The sequence below is a fragment of the Phascolarctos cinereus genome, unplaced genomic scaffold (assembly GCF_003287225.1).
Source record: "Phascolarctos cinereus isolate Bilbo 61053 unplaced genomic scaffold, phaCin_HiC Scaffold_8;HRSCAF=390, whole genome shotgun sequence".
NCBI classification, from domain to species: Eukaryota; Metazoa; Chordata; class Mammalia; order Diprotodontia; family Phascolarctidae; genus Phascolarctos; species Phascolarctos cinereus.
In genome coordinates, this window is record NW_027556291.1 from 8460043 (window position 1) to 8487948 (window position 27906).

The 27906-nt window shown below is 44.8% G+C and overlaps 1 protein-coding gene across 2 annotated transcripts in view; it reads right to left on the reverse strand.

The window, feature by feature from the left end:
- The window catches only part of KLHL13 (kelch like family member 13), a 137720-nt gene that overhangs the window by 81239 nt on the left and 28575 nt on the right, over positions 1–27906 (reverse strand). For both annotated transcript variants that reach the window (XM_020963438.2, XM_020963439.2), the window contains exon 2: positions 10900–10971. In XM_020963438.2, the coding sequence (XP_020819097.1) occupies positions 10900–10949 (50 nt within the window). In that variant the 5' untranslated portion in view covers positions 10950–10971. The remainder of the gene's footprint in view (positions 1–10899; positions 10972–27906) is intronic.

The window sequence follows — 27906 nt, forward strand, 5'->3', positions numbered from 1 at the left end:
CTCTATAAAATGCCCCTCTACCTAACACCAAGCTAAGACAGGGACATTAGAGGAGAGGTCCATTTTATTTAGAGGAGAGGGGATGGAGCTAATTTTAGAGCATGGTGTACTTTGGAAGTACAGCACGTTACAGTCCAGCAGCACCATCACAACCCCACCCACCCCCACCCCAACAAAGTGTTTTTGAAAGTTCAGCTCAGAACTTAACTTCTTTTGACAAAGCTTGTGTTAGAGGGCTCCAGCAGACGCAAAGTTGTGAAACTCTTGGAAACTTGCAGAGTTTATTAAAAAAAAAAATAAACAAACCTATGCAGACACAGGGCAAATGTCATGAGAAGTGGGAAAAAGCTTTGGGAAAAGGACAAACGTGGCTAGAAGTTCTTGCTTTTCAGGCTTAAGCCAAGTAGAACGAAGCAGAAAGCCAAGGAGAAAAGCGAGTTTCCCCTTTGTCCACAAATGATGTAAAAGGGCAAAGGAGAGAGGAGGGGGAAGAGGACGAAGAAGGGAAGACAGAAGGATGGAAGACCAGAAGGGGGAAGAGGAGGAGGAAAGGAGGGACAAGAGGAGGGGGAACAGAAAAATGAAGAATGGGAGGAGAGAAGGAAAGAAAGGAAGAAGAAGAGAAGGAAAAGAGGGAAGAAGAGAAGGAGAGAGGTCAGAGGAGGGAGAAGAGGAAGAGGAGAGGGAAGAAGAAGATCAGGGGAAGTGGAAAAGGAGGGAGAAGAGGAGGAGGAAGAGGAGAGGAAAGGAAGAAGGAAGGATAGAGGAGGGAGAGGAGAAGGGAGCACCCACTGAGTGCTAATGGGAGTGCTCAATTCAATAGGCAAAGGAATGCCTTCTCACCAGGGGTAGTTGGTTCTAGTCTTTTCTTGCAGAATTCCAAGGACCAAATGTGGCCTCAAGGGTCTACATCCCTGTGCTACATGTACCACGTCCCCAAACCCAGGATTTTTCTAATATTCAACGGAAATTGTTCTCTTCAACCTCAAAGAGCAAACTAGGAAAAATCTACAGCAAGATTATTAATCCAGGATCTTTCCCAAGGAAGGGGGCACCACGTTGTAGCTCGGCATTCGCATGGCTTCAGAACTTCTCAAATAGAGCTTTCTTTTTGAAGTGTTATGCAGCTACTAACAACTGCCAGCTAGGAAAGATCTAGGCAGTTCATTTAAGTGAGGCCCAAGTGTGAGCTCTCCCTCCCTGATGTGAACGCTCCCTCACAGCCGCTGAGGCCACCTCCCAAGTAAGGTTCTAAATATGGAGGCTGGCTTGTTTCCCAAAGTAGTGACGGACACTGGTCAGGACACAGCTGATCAAGTGATTCCCAACCCCAAACTAGATGATGCCATCAGGAAAGGGGTAGCTTAACAAAGACAATCAGGTGTTACATGAAATGCAAAGACATATCTTCACCCTGTCACCCTAGCTCAGAAGGCCTCGCACTGGCTGGCTATACAGCCCCTTTTCCAGATTTCTTTCCTATCATCACTTCCCTTTACACCCTCACACTCCAGCCAAAGTGGCCTGCTGGGTGGCACCTCCCTTGCCCGTTCTGTGCTTTCTCCTAGGCCGTCCCCCTTGCCTGGCCTGCACTCCCTCCTCAGCCCACAGTTCAGGGGCTGTCTCCCACATGAAGTGCCTCCTGATACCTCCCACCTTGTTAGGGGTCCCTCCCTCCTCTAAATACCTTGGATCAATTGACTTCTCTGTGTGTAGATGTGCATGTATGTTTCACAGCTTTAATGAGCACAAGCTTCTCTCCATGAAACAGGCTCATGTTTTTAACATGACTATTTTTCTGGTGACATTTTGTCATGGTGAGCCACAGAATCCCAGTCAGTCTCACAAAAATGAGATTTGCCTGACACGTCAAAGGCAAAGTAGAGAAGGAGAGGTGAGCAGGCTGCAACATGGCGCCAACAAAGAAGTGAGTACACAGGAGAGCCAGCCACCAAGCAAGGCACAGATGGGCCGCAGTGGGAGCACCTCCCCAACACTAAGATCAGTTCGTCAAGTTAAGCATACATTATATTCTCCAGTTAGAAGTTCCCCAGGGACAAGGACAAATTCAGTTTTGGTTTCTCTGTCTCCAGCACCCAGCACAGTGAGTTGAACAAAGTAGAAGCTTAATACACGTTTGTCCAATTGGATTATAAATTGTGCGTAAAAATAAATAAATAAATAAATAAGCTGTGTGTGTTCAGTTTGCCTCAACAAGAACTGGCCACGGTTTCATGGCTAGTAACCTAATATTCTATGGACGTTAACTTCAAATATACGGCTCTGGGGACTGTGCTACTCTGGAATGCCAGGGACAAGGTCACTTTGCTGCAGGACCCATGGGAAAGACTTCTTGTCTGAGCATGCCTTGGCCTTGTTTTCAAGGTCCTCTTCTCTTGCCACTGAGCACCCGTGCGGATGTTCTCTGTTCAGGGTCTGGTGGTAGGCACTGGGGATACAGAGACAGCATCAACTCCGGCCCCTACCCTCTCCCTAGTAGGGGGCAGAGTAGCAAACCTGCCAGCTTGCTTTGCCCTGACTTCCAGCTCCTTCCTTGCCCTAAGGCTTCTGGGTATTCCACAAGTGTCCAGCATCTTCCCGACTTGCTCTCCCACTTCACCCCTGCCCTGGGTTCTCCTAGCTCTGCCTTACTTTCCAGACTCAGAATTGTATGTTCTCCAGGGCCCATGAGGATAATGGAGATAAAGGGCTACAGGAATGTTTCCGGGCAGGGAAAATGAGCAGCCAATATAGAAGGTATCAAGACAGCAAGTGAAACTCCCGCTCCCCACCCTGAACATCCCTAACTGAAGCCATGGGACCAACATGCTTGAACTCATCTCTGATCAGCCAGCGAAGATGTCTGAAGACATCAGCAAACCAAGCACCCACAGAACCCCAAGGAAAAGAGACAGGAGAAGGTGAAAACAAGGAGGAAAAAACTTCTCTTTTCTAATCCAGCAAACTCTCAAGCCACAGTGACTGGTATAGAGATACTCAGCAGAATTCAATTTGGAGGCTGGGAGGAGAAAAAGGAGCTCTCAAATCTAATTAAGTGTTATAGAGGGCTGGGCCCTGGCTGCTAAGTGCGTTTCCAGAGGATTGGGAGGAAAGGTTTTCAGCATTACTAAAGCATTTTTGCAATCAACAGGCACCAGATTAGAAAATTATAATACATGAGGGAAAGCAAAAGAGCGTCCAGGAGACAGAGAAAGAGAGCAAAGCTGACATTTCTCCTTTCCTCAGAGATTCTGAGATATACCACTGCTTTACGAAATTCCTTATAAAAGGAGTCTAGGCCAACATATTTCAATGTGTGTAGCTCAGGAATTCTCTTTTGGGAGCATCTATGATCCCATGTTGAGTGTCAGATCAAGAAGCCATCTCAATCCAAATCTAACTGTCACAACCTCCTGGTGGCTCTCCCTTCTCCCAAGTCTCTGACTGGTCCAGTCTATTATGCTTTGTAGTCTGGCTTCTAATAGGGGCCTCCTCACTTCCACACAACTTTGATCCATCATACAAGACAATCAGAAAAAAGCCTAAGACAAACCCCGAAGAAGGAAGAGAGGACTAAAATGGGTTCCATGCTCATCACTATAGAGATAGTGCAGATACTTCCCAGGCTGACAGAAGAGGGGCCTCATTCTAACCAAGCTATTTACCCAAAGCCTTTGGCAATGCAGAGGACAGGACCTGAAAACCACCTTCAAATCAGCCTGATTTTCACTGATCCCTAGTCTGCCTGGCCAAGTCCAATCTAGCTATGTGTTAAGTAGGGTGCATCTGAAATGATATCTCCAATTAGTAACAACTATCTACGCAGAAAGAAGACTCAGAATCCGGTGCTCCTCCTCCAAGCAGCAATTAGCTTTCCCCAAGCAAGAGGTGCTGACAAGATCGCTGGCCAACTAGACAAACAGATGAAAGAAGCTTTGTTTCCACAGAACTTGCAGGAGAGCCTTCATAATTGTTTCACCTTCTTTTTAATTTATCTTCAAATGGCCCAAAAGACAGTCACTAGAACAGCGTTTGAGAAGTAACCTTCTTGAGGTCAGGGACTATTTGATCCTTGTCCTGCACTCCTGGCTCTTGCACAGCACAGGGGCCCAGTGGGTGCTTCCCAAAACTGGCTGAAATTGACAACTTGTCAGTGAATCCCGACCAAGCATTTGGGCTAACACTGCCCTCTCCCTTAAGCCTCCTCAAAATGCTATTCTGGATTCGTTTTATCACAGTAAATTAAATTTCAGTCTGTTTGGAGAGTTTTGCACCAGCCCTGATGATTACACACACCCTGGAGAATTATAAAGCCAGGATAAGCAATCAATGGCTAGGATGATCTCGCAGCGATTCTTAGAGATGGTCAGCCAAATGCCATAACTAAACTCAAATGACATAAAAAACCCAGCTCATACATATGGAGAAGACATCAGACCACAAGAAAACTAAGAGTAGGTTATAATAAAGCCTATTACTGAAGAGGTAATGATGATATCAAACTTCCCTTAATCTGATCAACAGTGCACCTCACTTGCCCAAAGTCTGGCATCTGGCAACAGGAAACCCATGGAATGCTGCCAGACTTCAGCAGCTGGGGTGGGGGGGGGCTGGCAAGAAAGTGGCCAAAAATAGCAATAAGAGGCAACCAGAGGCAAGGAGTCCAAGCTCACTTACACCTAACACACTGTGATTGACTGGCTCCCAGAAGGGAAGGGATGATGGGAAGATTGAGACACACAGGAGAAAGAAGTATAAATGGAAACAGAAGAAAGAAGAAGGACAGAGAACAATGGGAGGAGAGTGGCCAACAGCAAAGCCTGGCCTGGTGGGCCAAGGAGACCAGGATGAGGGCTTCGGGTTCCAACCAAGTCCTCAGGAGCAATGACCAATACTGATACTGATGATGAAAACGGGGTCCAGAACCACAGAAGCCAGGGCCCCAGAGGAGAGAAAGCCTCTGTGCTCTGCACAGGGCAGCCTCATAGGAGCTCAGAGGGACTGAAGGCTCTAACCCTTTAAGCTAATTCAGCTCTGACTGGATTCTCTTTTGAGAAATTATGCAGTAGAGTCCACTGGAGGTCAGTGGGCTCAGGCAGACAGATGGGGGAGGGGGTGGGGAAACCACTCAAGGTGCTCCCAAGTGCTCAGGATGCAGACCCCAGAAGAGACACACTTGCATTAGGCAGCTGGTGACACCACATTGGAGAGTGTGCTGGAGCTGGGGTCAGGACAACCTCCTAAGTTCAAATCCAGCCTTAGACACTTTCTAGCTGATGTGACACTGGACAATCACTCTGAACTGACCTAGGAGGCACTCCTGGGGTGGGTGTTGAAACAGCAAAGGGCCCAAGAAGGCAAGAAGATGACATAAACATTTCCAGAGATCCTTCATGCTTTGCCAGGGTGAGCTCTGTAAGTATTAAGCACTCTATAAGTGTTGTTAAGGGCTCTACCACAGTTGTAGGCCTCAGGGCCTCTTGGCCTCCAGGCCTATGGCTCTGAAATGATCTTTCTCTCTTAGTATGATGCTTGACACATAGGACATGCTTTGTAAATGCTTATTAATTCCTCCTTGTCTTTTGTTTTTACATCACCAGGATGCCAAAGATAACCTTCCTCCATCCTACACATGGAGCCCTCCCCTCCCTTGCAACAAAGAAGAAAAAAGGCAGTTCAGCAAAACTAATCAACACTTCACCTAAATATGACTGTGTATGCTGTATTCCACAACCACAGACCCCCACATCGGGGAAGAAGGAAGGAAGGGACATTTTCTCATCTTTTCTTTGGGGGCAATTAGTGCTGAAATGGTCTTTTACTGAGTGTATTGAAAATAGAGAAAACACCTAGGTCTTTGCCTGTTCATGTTCACACATGCCTCTCTGTAAGCAGTAGGTAGCATGTTATATTTTTGAAGAAAGTAAGATGCTGCAATTTTCTATTCATGAATAATGATCATTCAGCTAGCATTTATATCGAGTTTCAAGGTTTGCAAAGTGCTGTACAAATATGATCTCATCTGATCCTCACAACAACCCTGGGAGGTAGGTGCTATTATTATCCCCATTTTACAGAGGGTAGGAAACTGAGGCAAACAGGGACAAAGGGATTTGCCCAGGGTCACACAACTAGTAAGTGTCTGAGACCAGATTGGAACTCAGATCTTCCTGACTCCAGGCCTGGCCCTCTACCCACTGCGCCAAATGACAGTATGACAAAATGAAGTAGTAGACAGTTAGGAAGACCCCTGCCTCTGCCGTATCCTGGCTGTGTGACCCTGGGCCTAGTCCTTAACCTTTCAGTGTCTCCTGGCATTTCACAAGCACTCAGAGTGTCAGATCTGGTAGGACTTTATACTGGTAGAGGGAGTGTCTTCACTGGGACCTCACTATTAAACAATCCCCCACCCCAATCCACACCTTGTAAAAAATTCTGAGTCAATTGACGGATGGCCTGGGATGACCTTGAACTCTGCCCCGGGGATGGGGGTGGGGGTGGGGAGGCAGCTACCCCACTAGGCTGCAAGCTGCCCTAGCTGAAGCATTCCAGGGACCATGGCGAGGGGTGATGGCAAGCCTGCAGAACTTTGGGATGAAATAACAATGTCACCCTACAAAGCCACCAGGCTCCAAGCCATGTGTCTGCATTCCCCTCTCCAGTTATCCAAACATAACAGATCAGGGTTTACCTACTGCTGCTAGGTAAACGGCCCTAGATAAACTCATCTTCATAAGCATCTTCGAGCCTCAGATTTTCCCTTCTGATTCACTGTCCCAGTTTGACCTAAGCAAGGATAAACAGGAGTCCACAAGCTTACACAGCGGAAACAAATCTATCGACATTCATTTATAAGCAGCCAGTGCCTCAAAGGGTCATGGGAAGCAAGTGCTGACAAAAGACCCCATCCAGTCACCCTCCTGAATGCCACTGAGAAGTGGATGGGCAACCCCCCCAATATCTGCTGGCTTTCCTTCAGTCTCACATCCAGTCATTTGTATTGAGCACTTGGCTTGAATGAAAGAGCCTCCATTTACAATTCGATGGATACTTCAGAGAGCGATGGGTGCAGCAACCTAGCATGACAATGGCATTCCCCTGAGGCAGGCCATTGGGACAAGCTAGCATGTCTTCTTCTAATACTCACCCTTCAGCATCAGAAACAATGGAACTCAATAACCCAATATTCAATAAAGTAGAAAACACAAATTACTTAGAAAAGAAGACCTTGTTTGATCAAAACTGCTGGGAAAAGTGGAAAGCAATCTGGCAGAAATGAGGCTTAGGCCAACCTCTTACACCATATTCCACAATACATGGATTACATGGACACATGCCCTTAATATTAAAGATGAGACTATAAAAAAAATAGAAGAGAAAGAGATCAATTTCCGCCATAGCTATCAAGAGGCAATATATTCTTAATCAAACAAGCACTAGAGGCACTTACAAAAGAGAAAATAGATAACTTAGATCACACAACACTGAGAAGCTTCTGCACAGACAAAAGTGATGCAAGGAAAAGGGAAGTGGCATAATGGGAGGAAAATCTTCGTATTAAATTTCTCTAATAAGGGCTTGGTATTCAAAACTATCAACATTTAACATGTCTAGATCTAGCTCTAGATATATATGACCACAAGCCATTCCCCAATAGCTAAATGGTCAAAAGATGCAAACAAACAGTTCTCAGAAGCAGAATTGCAAAATCTTCACAACCACATGAAAGAAGGTCCAAATCACTAATAAGAGAAATGCAAATCAAAGCAACCCTGATCCTGCAAATTGGCAAAGGTGACAAAAGATGGGAACAGTCCAAGTTATGGAGGTTACAGGAAGACAACCACACTAGTGCACAGCTGGTGAGGCAATGAGTCGGTACAACTATTTTGGAAAGTAATTTGGACTTACGCAAATAAAGTGACTAAAGCATCCATACCCTTTGACCCAGAGACACTAAGCTTATACCCCAAGAAGGTCACCGATAAGAAAAAAGTCCCCATACACACAAAAACATTGATAGCAATACTTTTTGAGATAGCAAAGAATTAGAAAGAAAGTAAATGTCTATTGATTAGAGAATGACTAACCAAATTGTGGCACACGAATACATATAATGGAACATTAGTATAATGATATTCCATTGTTTTCATATCCCATACTTTGTTCAGCTATTTCCTAGTCAATGAGTATCATTTGCTTGCAGTTCTTTGCTACTAAAAAAAAGTGCTACTATAAATATCTTTCGATATATGGGATCTATCTTTGCCCTTCTTGGATTATATGCCAACAGTGGTCACAGAGTTAAGGGATATGTATGTTTTAATGAATTCTTAAAATAATTCCAATCATTTTTCAGAACTGTTAGACAAATTCAGGGCTCCACCAGAAGTGTATTAGTGTACTTATCTGTGCCCATTCCCTCCAACATTAACCATTTTCATCCTTTTTCATTCTTCTCAATCTTATGAGAGTAAACTGAAGCCTCAGAGTTGTTTTAATTTGCATTTCTTTTTTGAGACTTGAAACATTCTGTCATGATGTTGATAGCTTTGAGTGTTTTCAAACATTTAAGAAAACTTCCCACTTCCTGTCAAAGAAGAAACAATTTCAAAGGGAGGAGTAAAGGCAGAAATGTGGCTTATATTGACTGTATTAGCCTTCTGAAAGAAAGAATGAGTATATTCATACAAAATATTTATAGCAGCTCTTTTTGTAGCAATTAAGAATTGGAAATCGAGGGGATGCCCATCAATTGGGGAATGGCTGAACAAGCTGTGATATGGGATTGTAATGGAATACTATTGGGCTATAAGAAATGACATGCAGGATGATTTCAGAAAAACCTGGAAAGACGTGAACAGATGCAAAATGAATTGAGCAGAACCAGCAGGACACCGTACAAAGTAACAGCAATACTGTATGATGAACAACAGTGAATGACTTAGCTATTCTCAGCAATACAATGATCCAATACAATCCCAAAGGACTCATGATAAAAAAAAAAGCTACCCACTTCCAGAGAAAGAACTGATGGAGTCTGAATGCAGACAAAAGCACACTGTTTTTCACTTTCTTTTTTTTGTTTTGTTTGAATTTTCTTCCATGAAATGACTAAGATAGAAATGTTTTACATGATTACATATGGATAACCTATATCAGATTGCTTACTATCTCATGGAGGAAGGAAGAGAGGGAGGGATAGAATCTGGAACTCAAAACTTTAAAAAAAAAAAGGAATGCTAAAAATTGTTTTATATATAATTGGGGAAAAAATAAAATATTAAAGATGAAAAAACAATGAGTGTAATAAATACAGACTTACATGATGTTGAATCAAATAAGTAAAGCCAAGAAAGCACTGCACACAGTAACTCCCACAATGCAAATAGAAAAAAAAAATCCAAGTGAATGAGGTAAAATTACAAAGAACATCAATGATGCCAAAGAAGAGCTGTGAGAAAACTTCCCCCAACACCCCAAGCCTACCCCTCTGCACAGCTGGGTGGTCCACAAGTGTGCCACTTATTTTCAGACTTTTTTTTTAATGTAATGCTCAGTTATGCTGATTTTCCCCCTTTATTTTTGTTTTTAAAATATTTGTTATATAAGACAGCTCTTGGAGAGGGAGAAAGATAATGGGGGAAATTATGGCAATGTAAAAATACAAAATATATCAGTAACAATGTATTAAAAACTTGGCCTTCATGTTCACATAATACGTATCTCAGCATTTTCAAAGACTCCTAACAGGTATCTCCTATTAGACTAATATTCAGTTCAATATTCAACTCTCCTATTAGACTAATATTAGACTAATATTCAAAATACATTAAGACACCTCCTATCCTCACACACACACATACACACACATTTATATTTAAAAGAAAATTTCAATCCTTAGGTCTGATTGTCTGAAAAAGCAACTCCTGAAAACACATTGTGAGGGGGGACATTAGGCAATCACTGTGGCCCCAAAACACAGTATCTTCCAGTAACCCTGATGCTAACAAGCTGATAAGCCTTTCAAATTTTCACCAGGCTGCTCTGTGGGAACAAGCCTTGCAGCCAGTAATGGCATGAGCCCTCTCCCTAAAGACTTCCCAACCTGAGAAACAGTCAGAGCTTGAGCACTGCCCACAGTCTTTTGAGGAACTGTGGTCTCCTTCACACCAGGGTGAGGTATCCAAAGGGATTTCCATGCCACTATACAGGAGGGTTTTTTTTTTCCTAGGGGGTTGTTTGTTTTTTGATTCACTTATTAGGGACTGTCTTGCTTTACAGAAAACTTTGCTGAAATGTCTATTCTTGGCCAGGGGATGCTAAGCTCTAAATGGCCTCAGATGGATCTGGAATCTCATCAGTGTGGCCATTCCCCCTATTCAATCAGGTTGCAGTCCTGTGATATGTTCTCATCTGATGCCCTTCTTGCCCAAGTCCCACCAGCAATCCTCCAGAAAGTCTACCCCAATGTCTGGAGGCCTTCCCTTGGCCTTGTGCTCTTTCTTAGAGGCCAGAGCAATGCTCAGGCTGGTCATGATATAACCAGCACAATGTGAAACAAAGCTCTCCAAAGCCTCTGGTCACCCACATGCTATGGGGTGGGGGGCTCTAGGAACCTGGAAGGAGTCAGCATTCATTAAAATCAAATTCCTCTGAGAATAATACACTTGGCTTATCTTGATTGAGATTTTTAAGCACAACCTCTCCCTCCACGTTAGTTCAACTTCTAACACAATTATTTACTTGTATCCTTTATCCAATCACATCAGCAAATTTTCATAGGGCCCCTCATAAATACAAGGAGGCTGAAGGAGCAGAAAGATTGTGCCTGGCACATACTGAGCCCTTAATAAATCCTTTATCTCATTTCTAAAAGAACTGCGTTCAGAAACATACCGATCATTGATTGCAGCTAGCAGCTCGCCTCTATGGATTGAATGGTCCATCACCTCACGCCAGGCAAATCCCCTGCCAGAAAAGAAAGAAAAAACTGAACATCAAAATTAACACAATTTAAAAGGTCACATTATTACCCTTACAATCTTATTTACATGATATATAGCTAAAAAGCAAAGTTCTTCTCTTTTTTTAATTTATTTTTAGCTTTCAACATTCATTTTTATAAGATTTAGAGTTCTAAATTTTCCCCCTTCCCCCCCTCCCCCCTCCTCAAGACAGCATGAAATCTGATATGAGCTATATACATGTACAATCATTATTAAACATATTTCCACATTAGTCATGTTGTGAAAGAAGAATCAGAACAAAAGGAAAAAACCATGAGAAAGAAAAAAACAACAAAAGAAAGAGAAAATAATATGTTTTGATCTACATTCAGACTCCACAATTCTTTCTCTGGACGTGGATAGCATTTTCCATCAGGAGTCTTTTGGAGTTGTCTTAGATCCTTGCATTGCTGAGAAGAGCTAAGTCTATCAAAGTTAGTCATCACACAATGTTGCTGCTATTGTGTATGATGTTCTCCTAATTCTGCTCATTTCACTCAGCATGAGTTCATTCAGGTAAGTCTTCCCAGGTTTTTTTCTGAAATCCACTGGCTCACCATTTTTTTATAACACAACAGTATTCCGTTACAATCATATACCACAACTTGTTCAGCCATTCCTCAATGGATGGGCATCCCCTCAATTTCCAATTCTTAACCAAATAGGTAAATGATCAAAGGAAAAGACCCACATTCCCTAAAATATTTCTGTCAGTACTTTTAGTGTCAACCAAGAGCTGGCAACAAAGTAGATACCTAGTGGTCAAGGAACGGGTGAAGAGGCTGTGGTACATGAGTGTAACGGAGTAACTGTTGTGCCATAAGAAATGATCTGTGTGATGCGCACAGAAAAGCACTAGAAGACCTCTATCAACCGATGCAAGTGCTCCCTAAGCTGAAGCTGCTGAAATGGCTTCTGGGGAAAATGATTCCCAATGTCCATGTCATTTCATTCTGAAGTTATTTTTTCAGGTTCTTCTTAAGCATCTATATTGCAGCAGACACTGGTTGAGCCAGAAACAATTGTCTATGCTTTTAGACTGTATTCTCAGAGTGCCCTCCCACACTTGCTTGGGCCAACCAGGAAAACCTATCTTCTGAAATTATCAGAATTGCAATGCTCTCAGTTTTTTTCTCCCCAATACCAACTTCAGCCACAGGACTCGAGTTGGACAAGAGCTCAGAAGTCACCTAGTCCAACCCAGACATGACCAAGAGTCCCCTCCTCTACAGCCCTCCCTCAACAAGGGGCCACCTAATCTTTGCCTGAGACGACCAGCCCCTTCAGGAGATAGCCCAGTGAACGTTTGCTGTATGGCTCCCATTGTGGAAAAGTTCTAATTTCAGCCTCACCCCAGCCTACCCAGTTGAGGCCCTGGCACCAAGGCACCACTCATGCACAAGCTGTGATTAAATTAAGAGAAAGCCAGAAGTGGAAAGGCTCTCACAGCCCAGCCAGTTTTCCCTTTATTCCACAGAAAGGAAACATGAGCTCCTCAAAGAGGAAAACACCTGACCAAGGTTACGCAACAGCACATGGGAGGTAGAGACTGGAGGCCCAGAAGTCTTCACACCACCAAACCAGAGCTTCCTCTACCCCACCAACGCTGGAGTCAGTGCCAGCCCTCACCCCACCCTACCACGTTCCCAGATAAAAGTTGGCCAAATGATCTGAAGAGAAAACCCTGAGCAGGACAACATGGAGAAAAACGACCAATCAGTATGCTGCTGGAACTCAAATAAATTGGAGAAAGTCATCTGGAAATGAAAGTCACCACGAAATTACAAAATATGAGAGGTTTACAACTTTAGTCTTCATGAAACAGTTTGTTTTATACAAGTTGCTTTTTGTTTTCACTTCATAAAGTATCCATAAACTCAACTGCCCAGTGCATAGGATCTCTAGGCTCCTGCCTGGCAAGGAGCTCCAACTTCCTGCCCTTTCAGCAAGGAGATAATAGCTCAGCCACTTCTGCCAGGAAGGAGTTTTTCCCCAAAGATATGTCAGAAACTGGGAATGTTGCAAGGACAGTTCTTTTTAAAAGAAGCAACCAGAGGAGCCAGGGCATAGCCCAACAGCCACAGGCGCCTGGGTCAGCCAAATACTGATTCTCTGTGGCCACTGACTCTATGGAGGTTTCCGAGGCCTCCACGGAGGTTTCCTCGTGGCCTCCAAGGCCTACTAGGAAAGAGATCGATCTTGGTCGCTAGTAGTTAAGGCTTCATTCCACACTATCAAATGGTCTTGCTTCCTGGGGCTAAAGACACAGAAGGCATCTGTCCAAGGTTCAAATTCCTTTCTAAGTGGGGCTATATCATGGTAATCATCTTAAGAAAATGGAGAAGAGGCCAAACAAAGGAAATTTGCAAGCTGTCTGAAAAGCAAAATGCAATGAATGGCATCTTAGAAAATGCCTACACACACACACACACACACACACACACACAGGCTCAGCCCATACCAAGGGTCCAGCTCTCCAGGGCTCTCCTATGGGAGCATTTCATTATCTAAGTACAAAGGAGTTCAAGCTCTGAAGGACCCTGTTTGCAAATCAATTCACAACTAAGGGCCAGATCTCTCCAGAGCTAAAGAGGGCAACAGGGTCAAGGGTAGAACACAAAAGGGGTTTGATTCACTAGGTAAATTCAATAGGGTACTTGAAAGGAAAAGGCCAATGTTCAATTTAAAACTGCACCCCTTCCCCCCTCCCCAAAAAATTATGCCATGAACAGCATGGTGAACTCCAATGGAAAAAAATCCTTTTCTAGTGGGGTAGAAGGGCATGCACGCTACTTTCAGCCCCGGAGGAAACAAGTATAGACATTTGGACATAGAGAGATAAGGGACAGAAAGCACTTTGAACTTCAAAGTGTTTTATAAATAAAAGTTAACTCTTTGTATCCTTCCTTGGCATGTTGGATCAACATTTGACTAATTAGAAAACATAAGCCTGGAGCAGAAATTTAAAATAGAGCTCTACAGAGTGGTATCTTTTTATTTCCCTCAATCAACAAGATATGTCAATGGTTTACATTTATGGATATCACATAGACATGTATGTACATCTATGGATATAGGTTGGTAAACACACACACAACGTGGCACATTCAGGTAAAGTGCTCCTATTTGGGGCCCAAAAATATTTCAAATTAAAATGGGATCAGAAACTGGACATGTGATTCAATCTTGTTGTTGTTCAGTTGCGTTCTGTTCTTTGAGACCCCTGTCTTCCATTATCTCCCAAAGTCTGCCCAGGCCCATGCCCACCGCTTCCATGACACTCTCTATCCAGCTCATCCCCTGCCGCCCCTTTTCCTTTGGCCTTCAATCTTTCCCAACATCAGGATCTTTTCCAGTGAGTCTTGTCTTCTCATTATGTGGCCAAAGGATTTAAGCTTCAGCTTCAGTGTTTGACCTTCCAGCGAATTGCCTGAATCAATTTAAGTACTGACTGATTTGATCTCCTTGCTGTCCAAGGGACTCTCAGAAGTCTTCTCCAGCACCACCATTCCAAAGTGTCAATTCTGTGGCTCTCAGCTTTCCTTAGCACAGAAAATTCCAAGTGTGGAAGTTCTCAATGAAGGTTGGTGCCTTCCAGTCTTTGAGAGGTACCCAGAGACCCATTTGCCCAAGGCCTGCTGCAGGCCTAGAATGTCCTCCCCTACACTCCTCAGCCTCCTAGGATGCCCCTTCTCCTACAATATGCAGCTTGTGAGAGAAGCCTTTCCTGATTTTCCTAACATGGAACGCCCACCTGCTTGCCTACTCTCCCAAATAACTTCACATTCAATTACCTTGTCCTGTATACATTTGTTTTGACTTACTTACTCTTCTGAACAGGCATTTCATTCATCAGTCAGCTAAGTGAAGGGCTGCTTACTGTATTTTTGATCAGAAGTGACTGAGGACTTTGACAGTAGTCAGTTTGGACTCAGTTCTTCGTGCCCAGGTCAACGGATAAAACAAAAGTCCAAAGCATTGTCAAATGAGAAGATACTATCAAGGTGAGAGGACACAAGCAATTACAGCAGCGCCAAACCAACCTGCTAAAGGAGCCCAGGACCTCCCCAACACAAGAAAGCAACAAAGCAAAGGCATCCGCCTCACACCATTTCTTGGAGCAGTGAAACCGATGAAAAACAGTTGCCATATTGAGGAGGCTTAAAAACCTCAGAAATCTCCTGATCTGGCAAACAGCATCCCTGGGCCAAAGGCAGGGCAATCACAGCCAGGGAAATGTGACTGTCTGTCTCTGTCTGCTGATGGTTAGTGAGACTAGAAAAAAAAAAAGGCATGTCTACCAAGTATTTAAAAAAAAATAACAAAGGATAATGGAAGATTAAGAAATGGTATTATTACCAGAAAAAAAAAACAGCAAAAGCAGTTAAGGTCTATTACAGAGAGACAGAAAAAGAGACATAAAAGAGAGATAGAGAGGCACAGAGAGACAGAGATAGAGGGGAAAAAACAGAAAGCAAGAGACAGAGACAGAGACACAGAGAAAGAGAGAAAGAGGCACAGAGAGAGAAAAAGAGGGATAAAGAAAGTGAGGCAGAGAAAGACAGAAAGAAGAGAGACTGAGAGGCACACAGAAAAAAAGAAAGACAGAGAGACAGAGAAGCACAGAGAGAGAAAAAGAGGGAGAAAGAGAAAGAGGAGAGGCTGAGGCAGAGAAAGAGAGAGACAGAGAGGCACAGAGAAAGAGGAAGAAAGAAAGAGGGGGGAGAGAGAGACAGAAAGAGGAGAGACTGAGAGGCACAGAGAGACAGAGAAAGAGAGACAGAAAGAGACAGAGACAGAAAGACAGAGGCGGGGGGGAGAGAAAAAGAGGGAGAAAAAGAGAAGAAGAGAAAGAGAGAGAGAAGAGAATGTAGATTCTTGCCAAGAAACACAACTAAACCAGAGTCTCCTCAAGAGTATCAGTGGGGGAAACTACGAGGAGGCAAAGAAATGTGGAACAGAACAGACGCTCCTGGAGTTATTCTCCCGTGCCACCTCTACCACCCTCCATACCACCTATCTGTTGCACAGTGAGGAAGCCAAAGCAAAGGCCCTTGGGAATTTCTGAGGAGCTAGCACTGACCAAACTACAAGTAGAAGTCAATGCTACAAACACAATAGTAATGGCTTGGAGCAACCAATTTTCCAGAACTCTTAAAAGGATGATTAGAAAACAATGGGAAAGTTCAGAGATGTTTTTTTACCTCCTCCCCCAAAGGAAAGCAGACCAAAGCAGCAACCATTGACCCATAGGCCTACTTTGTCATCTCTATGAAATTATGAGGATGGTCTTGGGCAGCTGGGGAAGCTTCTCCTCGCTGCACACAGGAGAAGAGCAGAGGGAGCATGGCCACAAGCCACTGGCTTCCCCTTCAATTCTTCATCTCCTGGCATTCTTGTGGGGAACAAATGAGATGATGTATGTAAAGTGCTCTAGTGAGCACCACAGAAGCATCAGCTTTGGTTATTATTATCACCATCTTACAACTGTCCACACCAGACCCCATCTTTCCAAGCACAGAACTAACTGAAAAGTGGAGAAAATAGGAGATTCTGCTGCAGCTATTGTATATAGGGGTCACAAAACAGCCTTCAATCCTACGGGACAAAGGACAGCTTCAAGGCCCTCCTCCAATGGGGTGGCTCCTCCTTTGTGACGTGTGACAAGAATGAAAGCATTTATTTAGGCCAGATGTGACCATGGAGTTCATTTGGTTCAGTGATCCCCTCGGAGTCACTATCAATGAAAGCAGACAAGAGGAAGATCTCTGGGGTGATGGAAAAGCTGTCCTGCACAGAGGGCAAAGACAAAGAAGAATTCCTGAGTGATCGTGCTCCCATTCCTACAGGATCCTGTGCTGATTGGATCAAGCCCTGAACACACTGTGGGCCCCGGACAAGCTGGTGAAGTCTATGGACACCAAACAACATTTTTAAAATGCATAAAATAAAAAACATAGCATTACAAACCCATCATGCAGAAATACAGTCATTACACTATTTTTTCAAACAAGTTCACAGATTGCAGCTTAAGAACCCCTGACCCAGAAGAATCAACTTAACCATTCATGCTGAATAAAAAATGTACATCGTACTTGCGCTTGAGGTGACTGGAAGGGAGATCCTGTGTCCTGAAATTCCCTTAAATTTGAGGAGCTATGAAGCAAGCTTAATTAGCTATGTTGATATCCAGCTTAAGTTTATGAAAATCATTTTTGACATAAAGAGGACAAAGCAAAGTACATGTTGCTCAGGGCAGGAGCTACGGTTTCTCTGGGCATCCGTGGGCACACACTGCACACGGAGGACCAGTGAGCTCGACCAAGAATCAAGGAGCAAGAGGAGATCCAGATGGGCTCTTCCTTTAAGGCTCAGCTCAGGTACAGGCTCCCCTAATCCTGGCCACTGCCCAGATGGGAAGGTTCTCTCCTTTTTCATGTTGCCTCACATTTCTCTCTCTCTCTCTCTCTCTCTCTCTCTCTCTCTCTCTCTCTCTCTCTCTCTCTCTCTCTCATACACATATACACACACACACACACACACACACACACACGAGTCCCACGTTCATCAGTGGTAAAATTCAGTGGCATCAACATGACACACTGTCAGCAACTGTTCCCTGCTTAGAGTTAAAGGCCACTGTGAAGCAAACCAGAAGTCCAGGATTATTTGGGAGAACAAGAGACAGAGGTCATTGTCAAAGGGCCCACAAAGGTGGTATTTATACTTGCCATCTTGCCCTTTGTGGTTTCAGTTCTGGGGAGTTACGGAGCACTGCTCCCAAGGAGTTTGAACGGAACCACTAACATCCTACACTGGGCCAAATTCTGTACACCCATGGGGCTTAGGCAGCTCTGATCCCACCATGGTTTGAGAGAACCAGAGCTAAGCCCTCGGGGCTGGGATCTAGATGTGCACAGCAACAGTCTGGCCTCGCTCTTGCCTTGCCAACCAGTGCCAAGAGGTCAGCAGTTACTTAACCTTTTCATCTGCCCAGGGAAGGACAAGTCTACTCCACTTTGGTTTTGCCCAGTCAGAATTAGGGTTAGGTTCTTTAACTCTGCTTTGGACCTCATAACCTGTACTCTGACTCCACTTTGGCCCTCTTCCCCTGACTCTGACCCCACTTCACAGCTATAAACACCAACCACAGATGAGAGCAAAGGCAGAGGAGCTTTAAGCCAACATGAGGCCACAGGGTGAAGCACTCAGTGTATCCTCTACAAAGCCAAGAGGCGGCCTCTGATCTGCAGGTGTTCCACAAGTACCACAGGCATCACCACCTCCTTCACAACAATGAAATTCAACTACCTACCACCCTCCTCAAATTCCTGCAGCACAAGCCTCCTCCTCACGTAATCCAGCCTTCTTTTTTCGGTTTCTCTCCCAGATCTTACTAACATGTCTGACCCTCTTGGTCTCTCTATTCTTCAAACTTTCCTCTTTCCCTTGGCTTCTGTGACTTAGTCCTGCCTACCCCAAGGTAAAACAGGGACCACTGGCCAGGAGTCACAGGAAGGCCCATCTGAATACAAGGGAAATTTTCCTACCAACTTAAATTGTCCAGAAATGGAACAGGCTGTGTCTGCAGATAGCAAGCCTGCCCCTCACTCAAGGTCTTCCAGCAAAAGCTTGTTGGAAAATGTCCTAGAGCACAGATGTCAGGCCAACCCAGGGTCCAGCTTTGTATTAAAATGTAACTGGGAAATATTTAACAAAAAAATCCAAATACAATCGAAGAGAGAGAATGTTAATATGTGGTTTTCTAAGTCTATATGCCTTTCAGGGATCCTTATTCACTAAACCATACATAGGGGGGCCCTGTTTCGATTAGAGTTTGACCTTGCTGCCCTAAAAGACAATCACAGCCATGCTGAGGGCTTGGGGGTGGGGTGGGGAGACATCCACAGAGGCTCCTTCCTACATGGGGGTTCTAACTCTATTCACCACTCTGATTCTCTGTTGCTGCCTTGGGTGCTAGGCCTTCCTCAGGAGATATAGAGGCCAGGCTTCTCCCCTGCAGGCCCTTCTCTTGGAAAGATCCTCTGCCTGGCCTCCTAGCCTCCTCCAGTCCTTCTCTCTCTTCTGAAAGGACAATGACTCCATGTCATGTTCCCCACAATGTCTATCTAGCATAGCGCTGAGAACAATCAATATTTGAGCTGCAGACAAGACAGGATCCAGAAAGCATTCTACCACATACATCTCTGTTGGTCAAATGCAATTTCCATAGGATTACAGACTCAGAGCTAGAAGGGACCTCAGAGTTCATCTGCTCTAGCACACTCATTTCACAGATCTGGAAACTGAGGCCTAGAGGTGAAGTGACTTGCCCAAGGTCATGCCACTAGTAAGTGGCAAAGCTAGGATTTGAACCCTAATATAAAACCAGATATGTTCCGTTAGGAAAAAAAACATTGGGACAGCCAGATGGCGTAGTGGATTGAGCTCCAGCCTTGAAGTCAGGAGGACCTAAGCTCAAATCTTGTGCCAGACACACAACACGTACTAGCTGTGTGACCCTGGGCAAGTCACTTAACCCCAATTGCCTAGCCAAAAAAAAAAGAAAAAAACATTGCATCTGCCCCTACAATGTGACCATCGCATTCGAGAATGCATTTGAAGCTTTTATGCGTTTTTTAAAAAATTATTAAGTGCCTATCTATTGTGCACAAGGCACCAAGGACACACAAACTTTAAAGGCCAGTCCCTGCCCCCAAAGAGCTTATCATCTACTGGGGAGGCAGGGGGAGGGAGGGAAGATGCCCCACATGGAATGGGGCAAAGGAGAAGGGAGACAACGGCCCCAGGAAACCTGAGACAAGAAAATCAGGCAGAAAGGCCAGAGCCAAATGGAAAGCGGAACCACTGAGCCCAACGGCCAGCTTCACCCCTCGGCCCATCACCTATCAGCCCCTCCCTGATAGCCCCAAGACCCATGTCACCAAACTCCACCCATACCCCAAACTGCTCACAAGCACAACCATGCCTTGGACTCTGGCAGTTATTCCACCCCAAAAATCCAGACTCTGAAAGGCCCCACCCAACGTCCTATCTGTCTCTCCCCACCACCACCAGCACACCCCTACTGAACCTGACCTACTTCCTCACTCCCCTATATATGGGCTCTAGGTTCTGGCCAAAACACCCTACTTGCTAGCTCCCCACACATCACAGTCTACGCAGCACAAGATGGAGGCTGGCGCCTACCCCGATGCCTGAAATGCTCTCCCACCTCCCCTCTGTCTCTTGGAACTTCTTCTCCATGTCTGTCTCCTTATTATTACTTAGTTGTTTCAGCCGTGTCCCACTCTTCACAATCCCATTTCTTGGCAAAGATCATGGAGTGGTTTGCCATTTCCTTCTCTAGATCATTTGACAGATACAGGAAAATGAGGCAAACAGGGTGAAGTGATTTGCCCAGGGTCACACAGCTAGGAAGTGTCTGAGGTCACATTCGAACTCAGGGATGAGTCTTCCTGGCTCCAGGCCCAGTGCTCTAGCCACTGAGCCACCTAACTGCCCCCCTGGAAGGCCCAGGTGCATTCAAAGCTCAGCTCAAATGCCCCCTGCAACAGGAAGTGTGTCTTCCAGCCAACGTGCTGAATGCTTTCTTCTGCCAGAATCACTCCGTGCTCCCACTGGATCTCTCTGTCAACATGTCATTCCTCACCCCTCCTCCACCTGGTGGAATGGCCACTTCGGGAGGTGAAGGCCTCCTTCCACTGTCCTTGTAGGCCCAGCACCCAGGCACTGGCTGAACTGAAGTGAGTGAATTCCTCAAACCAATGACTAAATGAACGATCCACTGACCTGTTCCCAGTCCTCTCCATGCCAGATTCTTCTGCAATATTGACTGCTCTCACCTTGTTGTGGCCTGCCCCTCCCGTGGCTGCCCTGGGGGAGCCTATGTCTCCTTGGGCTCCATCTCCCATCTTCATGATTTCCATTCTCCTCTAACACCTTGGACGCAGGGATCTCCAAGCACAAAGTCAGGCCTCCAAGCTGTCCACTCTTTGCTCCAGCTCCTCCCAGGGCACTTTGTCAGGAGCAGCTTTGTGCTACTGCCCATGGGATATGACAAGATTGTTTGGGACAGCCCCTGGGTCTCAAATCAATCACCAGTCAGAACTTGAAATTCCATCATCAGAACTTTCTTCCTTTTGCCATCACAAGCATTTGCCTTGAAGATGCCAACACCTCTAAGAGGAATCAATCAATAAGCATTACACAGTGCCCACTCTAGTGCCAGGCTCATAAATAAACCGTTACATCAGTCATTCCCCTATGACTGTCTTCTAAGGGGGAAATGGGAAGGGCTACAAGTATTTTAAGTACATTTTTACAGCCACCCCCACATACCTCGAGAACAGAAAGGTACGAAGAGCAATGAATTCATTAACATGAGAAGCTAGCTGCTTAATAGCTAAGCTAGGAGAGGACAGAACTTACAAGTAGGGCCTGAGCCTAGAGGAAAGAAGCTCAGGATCAAAAAGGGAAGAGAAGGCAGGCGCGGCGAGTTTCTCTGATAAAGCCTCATTTCTCAAATCTATAATGAGCATAGAAGTGAGTCAAATTTATAAAAATAAGAGCCATTCCTCAATTGATAAATGGTCAAAGGATATAAAGAGGCCATTTTCAAAAGAAATCAAAGCTAACTATACTCATATGAAAAAATGCTCTCGATCACTACTAATTAGAGAAAAGGCTAAGGTAAAACAACTTGAGGTACCACCTCACACCTATCAGAAATGACAAATGCTGGCAGGGATGAGGGAAAACACGTACACGAATGAACTGTTGGTAGAGTAGTGAACTGGCCCAACCATTCTGAAGAACGATTTGCAACTAGGCCCAAAGGGCCATAAAACTCTGCATACTCTTTGCCCAGCAAAGAGATTAAAGAAAAAGGAAAAGGACCTATATGTACAAAAATATTTCTAGCAGCTCTTTTTGTGGTGGCAAAGAAATGAAAACCAAGGGGATGCTCATCAATTAGGGAATGGCTGAATAAATTGTGGCATATGATTGCAATGGGATACTATTTGGCTGTCGGAAATGACAAACTGGGTGGTGTTTCAGAACAACATAGCAAGACCTATGAGAACTGATGCAAAGTGAAGTGAGAAGAACCAGGCGATCATTGTGTACAATTACAGCAAGGTCATATGATGATCAACAGTGAAAGACCTGGCTACTCTGACCAATACAACGATCTAAGACAATTCCAAAGGACTCATGATGAAAAAATTCTATCTGCCTCCAGAGAGAGAACTGATGAACTCTGAGCACAAATGGAAGTATAATTTTTCCACTTCATTTTTCTTGGGTTTTTTTGAAATATGGCTAATATGGAAATCTGTTTTGCCTGATTTCACACATATAATTGCTATCATATTGTTTGCCTTCTCAGTGAATGTGGGAGGGATGGGAGAGAAAGAAAGAATTTAGAACTCAAATTTTAGAAAGAAAAAAGCTTTAAAAATAAATAATAATTTTTTGGAAATTTGAAAAAGAAAAAAGAAAACTAACTGAAATGGGTTGGACTTAAAATGTCAGAGCTTGAAGAGACCTTGGATATCACACAGTCCACTGTCTTCATTCAAAAAAGGGAACCTGGGGTCCATAGCAGTAAAGTGACTTGCCCAAGGTTGCACAGCAAATTAATAGCAAAGAATAAGGCCAGAAAGCAGACATCTTGCCTCTTGAGCTGTCACCACTGCACCACACTACCTTAAGTCATGGGTAAGTGAAATGGTGCCGATTAACATTAAATCATGGATTCTTAAGGGAGCTATATGCCTATTTATAGAGATGGCCTGGAATACTAGATAAGAATGTTGTATTTCTTATCAGGAAAATGTGGATTCAGGTGCTCCCTCTAACAGTAGCCACGACTCTAGGCCCCAAGTCAACCTCACCATGGCTCAGGCTTATCTCCTAACCCCAGCCAGGCTATCTGTACCGGTGAGTTTACCTGGCTAGAGTAATCAATCCCACAGCCTTTGGTTAATTGCCATATATTTGTCTGGTAGAATCACAACAAGTCAACATCAGGTGAGCACAGGGCCCTCCAGATCTTGGCTTGGGGAGGGGGGATGCTCCACCAGTGCTTGCTTTCTTCTTCCTGTTTACCCTCAACAAGAAAAGCCAGGCCCATCACATTTCCCACATGATTTCCCAATTTAGCCTGAATTGGTCTAAAGGAAGAAAACATCTTTCCCCCACCCACCATAAACTTGGAAAAGCAGCTGTTACTGTTAATGCTGGCTTCCCACATGTAGAGTCGGGGCCTTCTCTCAGCTCCCAAGGGCAGCTGGCATTTGCTGGCTGCCTCTCCTCAGCCCAGCCCAGGCTTGGCAGGGATGGCACAATGCTGGCTGCACCCTCCCCACTCTGCCCCACCCCCGGGTTCAAGCCCAGCTTCTTTAGCGTGAACCCCACGAACATGATGGAGAGGGTCATGACAAGGAGCCACACCTGGCTGACAAGGTGGCACAGTTTACAGGACTGGAAGCCACAATCCTCTGTCCTACGACATCTTTGTACTTTGATGGAATAAAAAATGATTCAAATTTAGGCTGTTTTGATACAACATATATTAACAACATTTAAACATTCAAATTTTTACATGTTTTAAAATTTTTAATATGCATAGCCACCACTAACCTTTAACACTCTTAATCACTGGAATCTTAACAAAATACAAGTGTGCTGTCACTATCAGGCCTAATCTGCACACATGTAATATGTACTCCGTGACCTGCTATGCCTGGGACCGCTCACTCCTCCATCCCATGTGTACAATGGGATCCTCCCAGAGCTATGAGTCTATCAGTAAAGGGCCCCTCAGCCATCCCTCAATGAAGGTCCCAAATCATCTGGGCACCTTCTCATCCCACGGTATCCAGCAAGTCTAGCCCCAAATCCTCTACCAAAGCTTCCTCCAATGGGCTGGAGGCCTGACTTTCACCTCAGGAAGACAAGCATGACAGCACTAAGGCAATCCACATTTTGGCTATCATCTCTCTTTCAGGAGCAGTCCTGCTCCTGTTCTGCTCACTCATGCGTGTCCTCCCTGCTGTCTTTGAGACAATTTCTTGCGCACAAGGCATGACTGGCAGGAATATGCTTCAGTCTACGTAGGTGACCAGGCAACTTCTCATAGCCCTTTGGGGTTTACCCCCAACTCTTCCAAGCCCACGGTGCTCCATCATGATGAATACCCATAGAGCATCACTGAAAACATCCGGGTGTTAAAGTGACCAGCTCTCACAGCATTAAGCAGTCTGAGATAACCAGGAGATGTACACACTTGCCCTCCTCCATGGCAAGCAGCTGCCCGCCCATCTGCAGCACCTGTCCAATGCTGATCAACCCCAAGGGTGATGCACCCAGCTACACATATGGTTTTTAGCCACTTTGCCCAATGTGAACAGTTAGACCCATCGCTTCTTCATTACCATGGATTTTACTGAGGCTATCATCATTATTATTGGACTTCCAGGCTTCAATTTCATCACATATAAATAGGGATAAGAACCCTTGCCTACCTCATGGGGGAGGTGAGAGGAATGCTTCAGGAAAACCTGAAAGCCATAGAGAAATGAACACTTAGCCCACCTCGCCACTAGCTTTGTGCCTGCTCAGATATGGCCAGTCACAGAAATCACCTGGGAAAGGCTGCCTGTTCCCTTCTTGTGTTTTTCTAGAGATGAGAAACCAGGCATATGGGTTAGCACTTGTCAATGGCTTCCTGGCCATCTGATTTTTTAAAAGAAGTACCATCTGCCACCTTTGTAATCTTTCCCTCTCTGGAATATAAAGATTGATCCCTGCATAACTATCACTTTCGTGACACCCCAGAATATTCCCAGTTGTGTCTGGAAGTTTGATGCCATGAAACTGTCTAAAAAATGCTAAAGCCAGATGCACTTTCAAGGATTCATTATACATGCAGAACAGAAATCTGGCAGATGAGCCCTGAAATCCAACACAACCTATGGGATGCCACCTTCCACGGCATTGTCAATGACTATTCTCACTCACACTTTCTACAACCAGAAGTGATATCGTTAGGAAGAGAGGAAGCTCCTCATTTTCAAGGAAATTCTTACCACCCTTAGAAAGAATGCGTCAAGAGAAATGCAAATCAAAACAAATACAGGTTTCTCCTGCCATCTGCAAACTGACAAGAATGACCAACAATGAGAAAAGGCACTACTGGAGGATCTGTGGAGTGGCATGCTGATATACTGTAGATAAGCCAAGATTCTGGCTACCAGCTCCGGGAAGGAACTCAGTACGTCAAAACATTTAGAGCAACACTTTTGGGGGCAGAAAAGAACTGGAAACAAAATAGGTGCCCATAAATTGGGGAATGGTAAATTATGGTACATGAACGGAATGGAATATTACTGGGCCATAAGAAATTTTTAGATGTGTGTGTATGCGTGTGTGTGTGGGAGGGAGATGGCCACAAAGAAGAGAGCCAAGAAGGCAACTCCCTTACTCTTTGGTGGGGAGGGGTGGACTATGGTTATGGAACCCAGATTGTAGAGTCCAAGTTCTCCTTGTGACCCCTTCAGCACTTCTTAGACCGTGGATGGGGTCACAACCCGCAGTTTAAGAAGCGCTGGATACCACGAGACTCAGTTGCTATGTTGCTTAGTTTTGCTGAACTGCTTTGTTTCCCTCTCTTTTTTTATTATTATAAGAACTGTCGGAGGCAGCTAGGTGGGGCAGTGCATAAAGCTCTGACCCTGGAGTCAGGAGGTACTGAGTTCAAATTCGGCCTCAGACACTTGACACTTACTAGCTGTGTGACCTTGGGCAAGTCACTTAACCCTGAATGCCTCACCAAAAAAAAAAAGTGTCTCTGGGGAGGGGAAGGGAGGAAAGGGAGGGATATATTTGGAAATGAAGGTGATATAAAAACCAAAGATATAAGTAATATTTTAAGGGAAATCAAAGCTGTAGTTCCACTTAATCTGATCACATCCCCCTGGCTCAAACTCTAGCGGCTCCCAATTGCCTCTAACATCACGTACAAAGTCCTCTGTGGGGCACTGAAAGCCCTTCCTTCCTTTCCAGTCTTTATTTTGCTCCCCCCCCCACACACACACTCTACAAGCCAGCTGGCCTGTCATTCCATACGCTGTCCCTGTCTCCATGCATCTGGATTAGCTGCCCCCTATGACCAGAATGTACTCCCCCCTCCTCTAACCCATGGAATCCCTGGCTTCCAAGGCTCAATTTGAGGACCACATTCTAGAAGATGCCACTCCTGACCACCCTGACTCCCGCTGCTAGCAGGGCCCTCCCTCCCCAAACTACCTTTTCTACATTTGGCATATGTCATATAGATACTTCAAGGAGGTGTCCCAAAAAGTGTTAGTGAAGTTTTAAGCTTTAAGAATGAAAAACTGATGACCTGATTTACACCTTTTCAGAAGGTACACCAAAAATAAAGCTTCTAGCTCAGCAGATAAAAATGAGAAATTCTTGCCAGACACCAGAAGACTAGAACCAAGAAGGGAAATAGACAGCAGCGGGGGGAGGTAGTTTGATGCTGGGAGTGCAGAAGTGCATTCTGCTCCTTTGACAGCATGAGACAAGAGCTCCTGGGGGGCATCTTTACAACAGGACACAAGTAAGTATCTCTGCCTTCCTTCGCTACTCAGCTCAGAGAGCACCTTACACAGGAGGCCTTTCTCAGGCTCCCTACTTCTTGGTGCTTTCCTTCCCCGTTAAACAAGGCTTTTTTTTTTTTTTTTGGTGAGGCAATTGGGGTAAAGTGACTTACCCAGAGTCACATAGCTAGTGAGCGTTATGTGTCTGAGGCCAGATTTGAACTCAGGTCCTCCTGACTCTATGGCCCGCTCCCCATCCCTCGCCAAGGCGTCTCCATGCTAGGCTAGATCCACCAGACTCCACTGGCATTTACTAAGGATCCTAGCTTAGTATGTTTCTTTTAAAACCAAAGTTTTGATTAGAAAAGTCCCTTCTCTGAGGATTTTTCAAGTTTTTGTATAGTTTTAGGGAAAGATTTCATGTTTGCCTCTAAGCTTATCTGCTCATGAAAAAAGCTCTCAAAGACATTAACTTTGCCTTTTTATGAGGAAGGACATCGGATTTGGAGTCCAAGAACCAGGGTTCAAATGTGAGTTGTGGGACAACATGGATAATGACCTTGGGTAACTCATTTTTACCTCTCCAGGCCTGACTTTCCCCTGGTGTAAAATGAGAGTGCTAGGCTAGCTTTTAGCAACTGGCCCCATCACTTCCTAGCAAACAGAGGGAGAAGAAATGGAAGCAGTGTCTGATTTTACATTCTTGGCCTCAAAGATCATTGCAGATGTCGACTGCAGCCATGAAATTAAAAGACGTTTGCTTGCTCCTTGGAAGGAAAGCTATGGCAAATCTGGGCAGCAGACTACAAAGCAGAGACATCACCTTGCCAACAAAGGTCTGTAGAGTCAAAGCTGTGGCCTTCCCAGTAGCAATGTAGGCTGGGAGAGCCAGACTATAAGGAAAGCTAAAAGCCGAAGAATTGACGCTTTTGAATTGCGCTGCTGGAGAAGACTTCTGAGAGTCCCTTGGACAGGCAGGAGATCATCAGTCAATGCTGAAAGAAATTAACCTTGACCATCCATTGGAAGGACAGATGCTGAAGCTGAAGCTTAAATATTTTGGCCACATAATGAGAAAATGGGACTCACTGGAAGAGTCCCTGATGTTGGGAAAGATCGAAGGTAAAAGGAGAAGGGGACGGCAGAGGATGAGCTGGATAGAGAGTGTCGTGGAAAAAACAAACCTGAGCTTGGCCAGATCTCCAGAGAGAGTAGAGGATGGAAGGGCCTGGCATGCTATGGCCCATGGGGTCACAAAGAGTTGG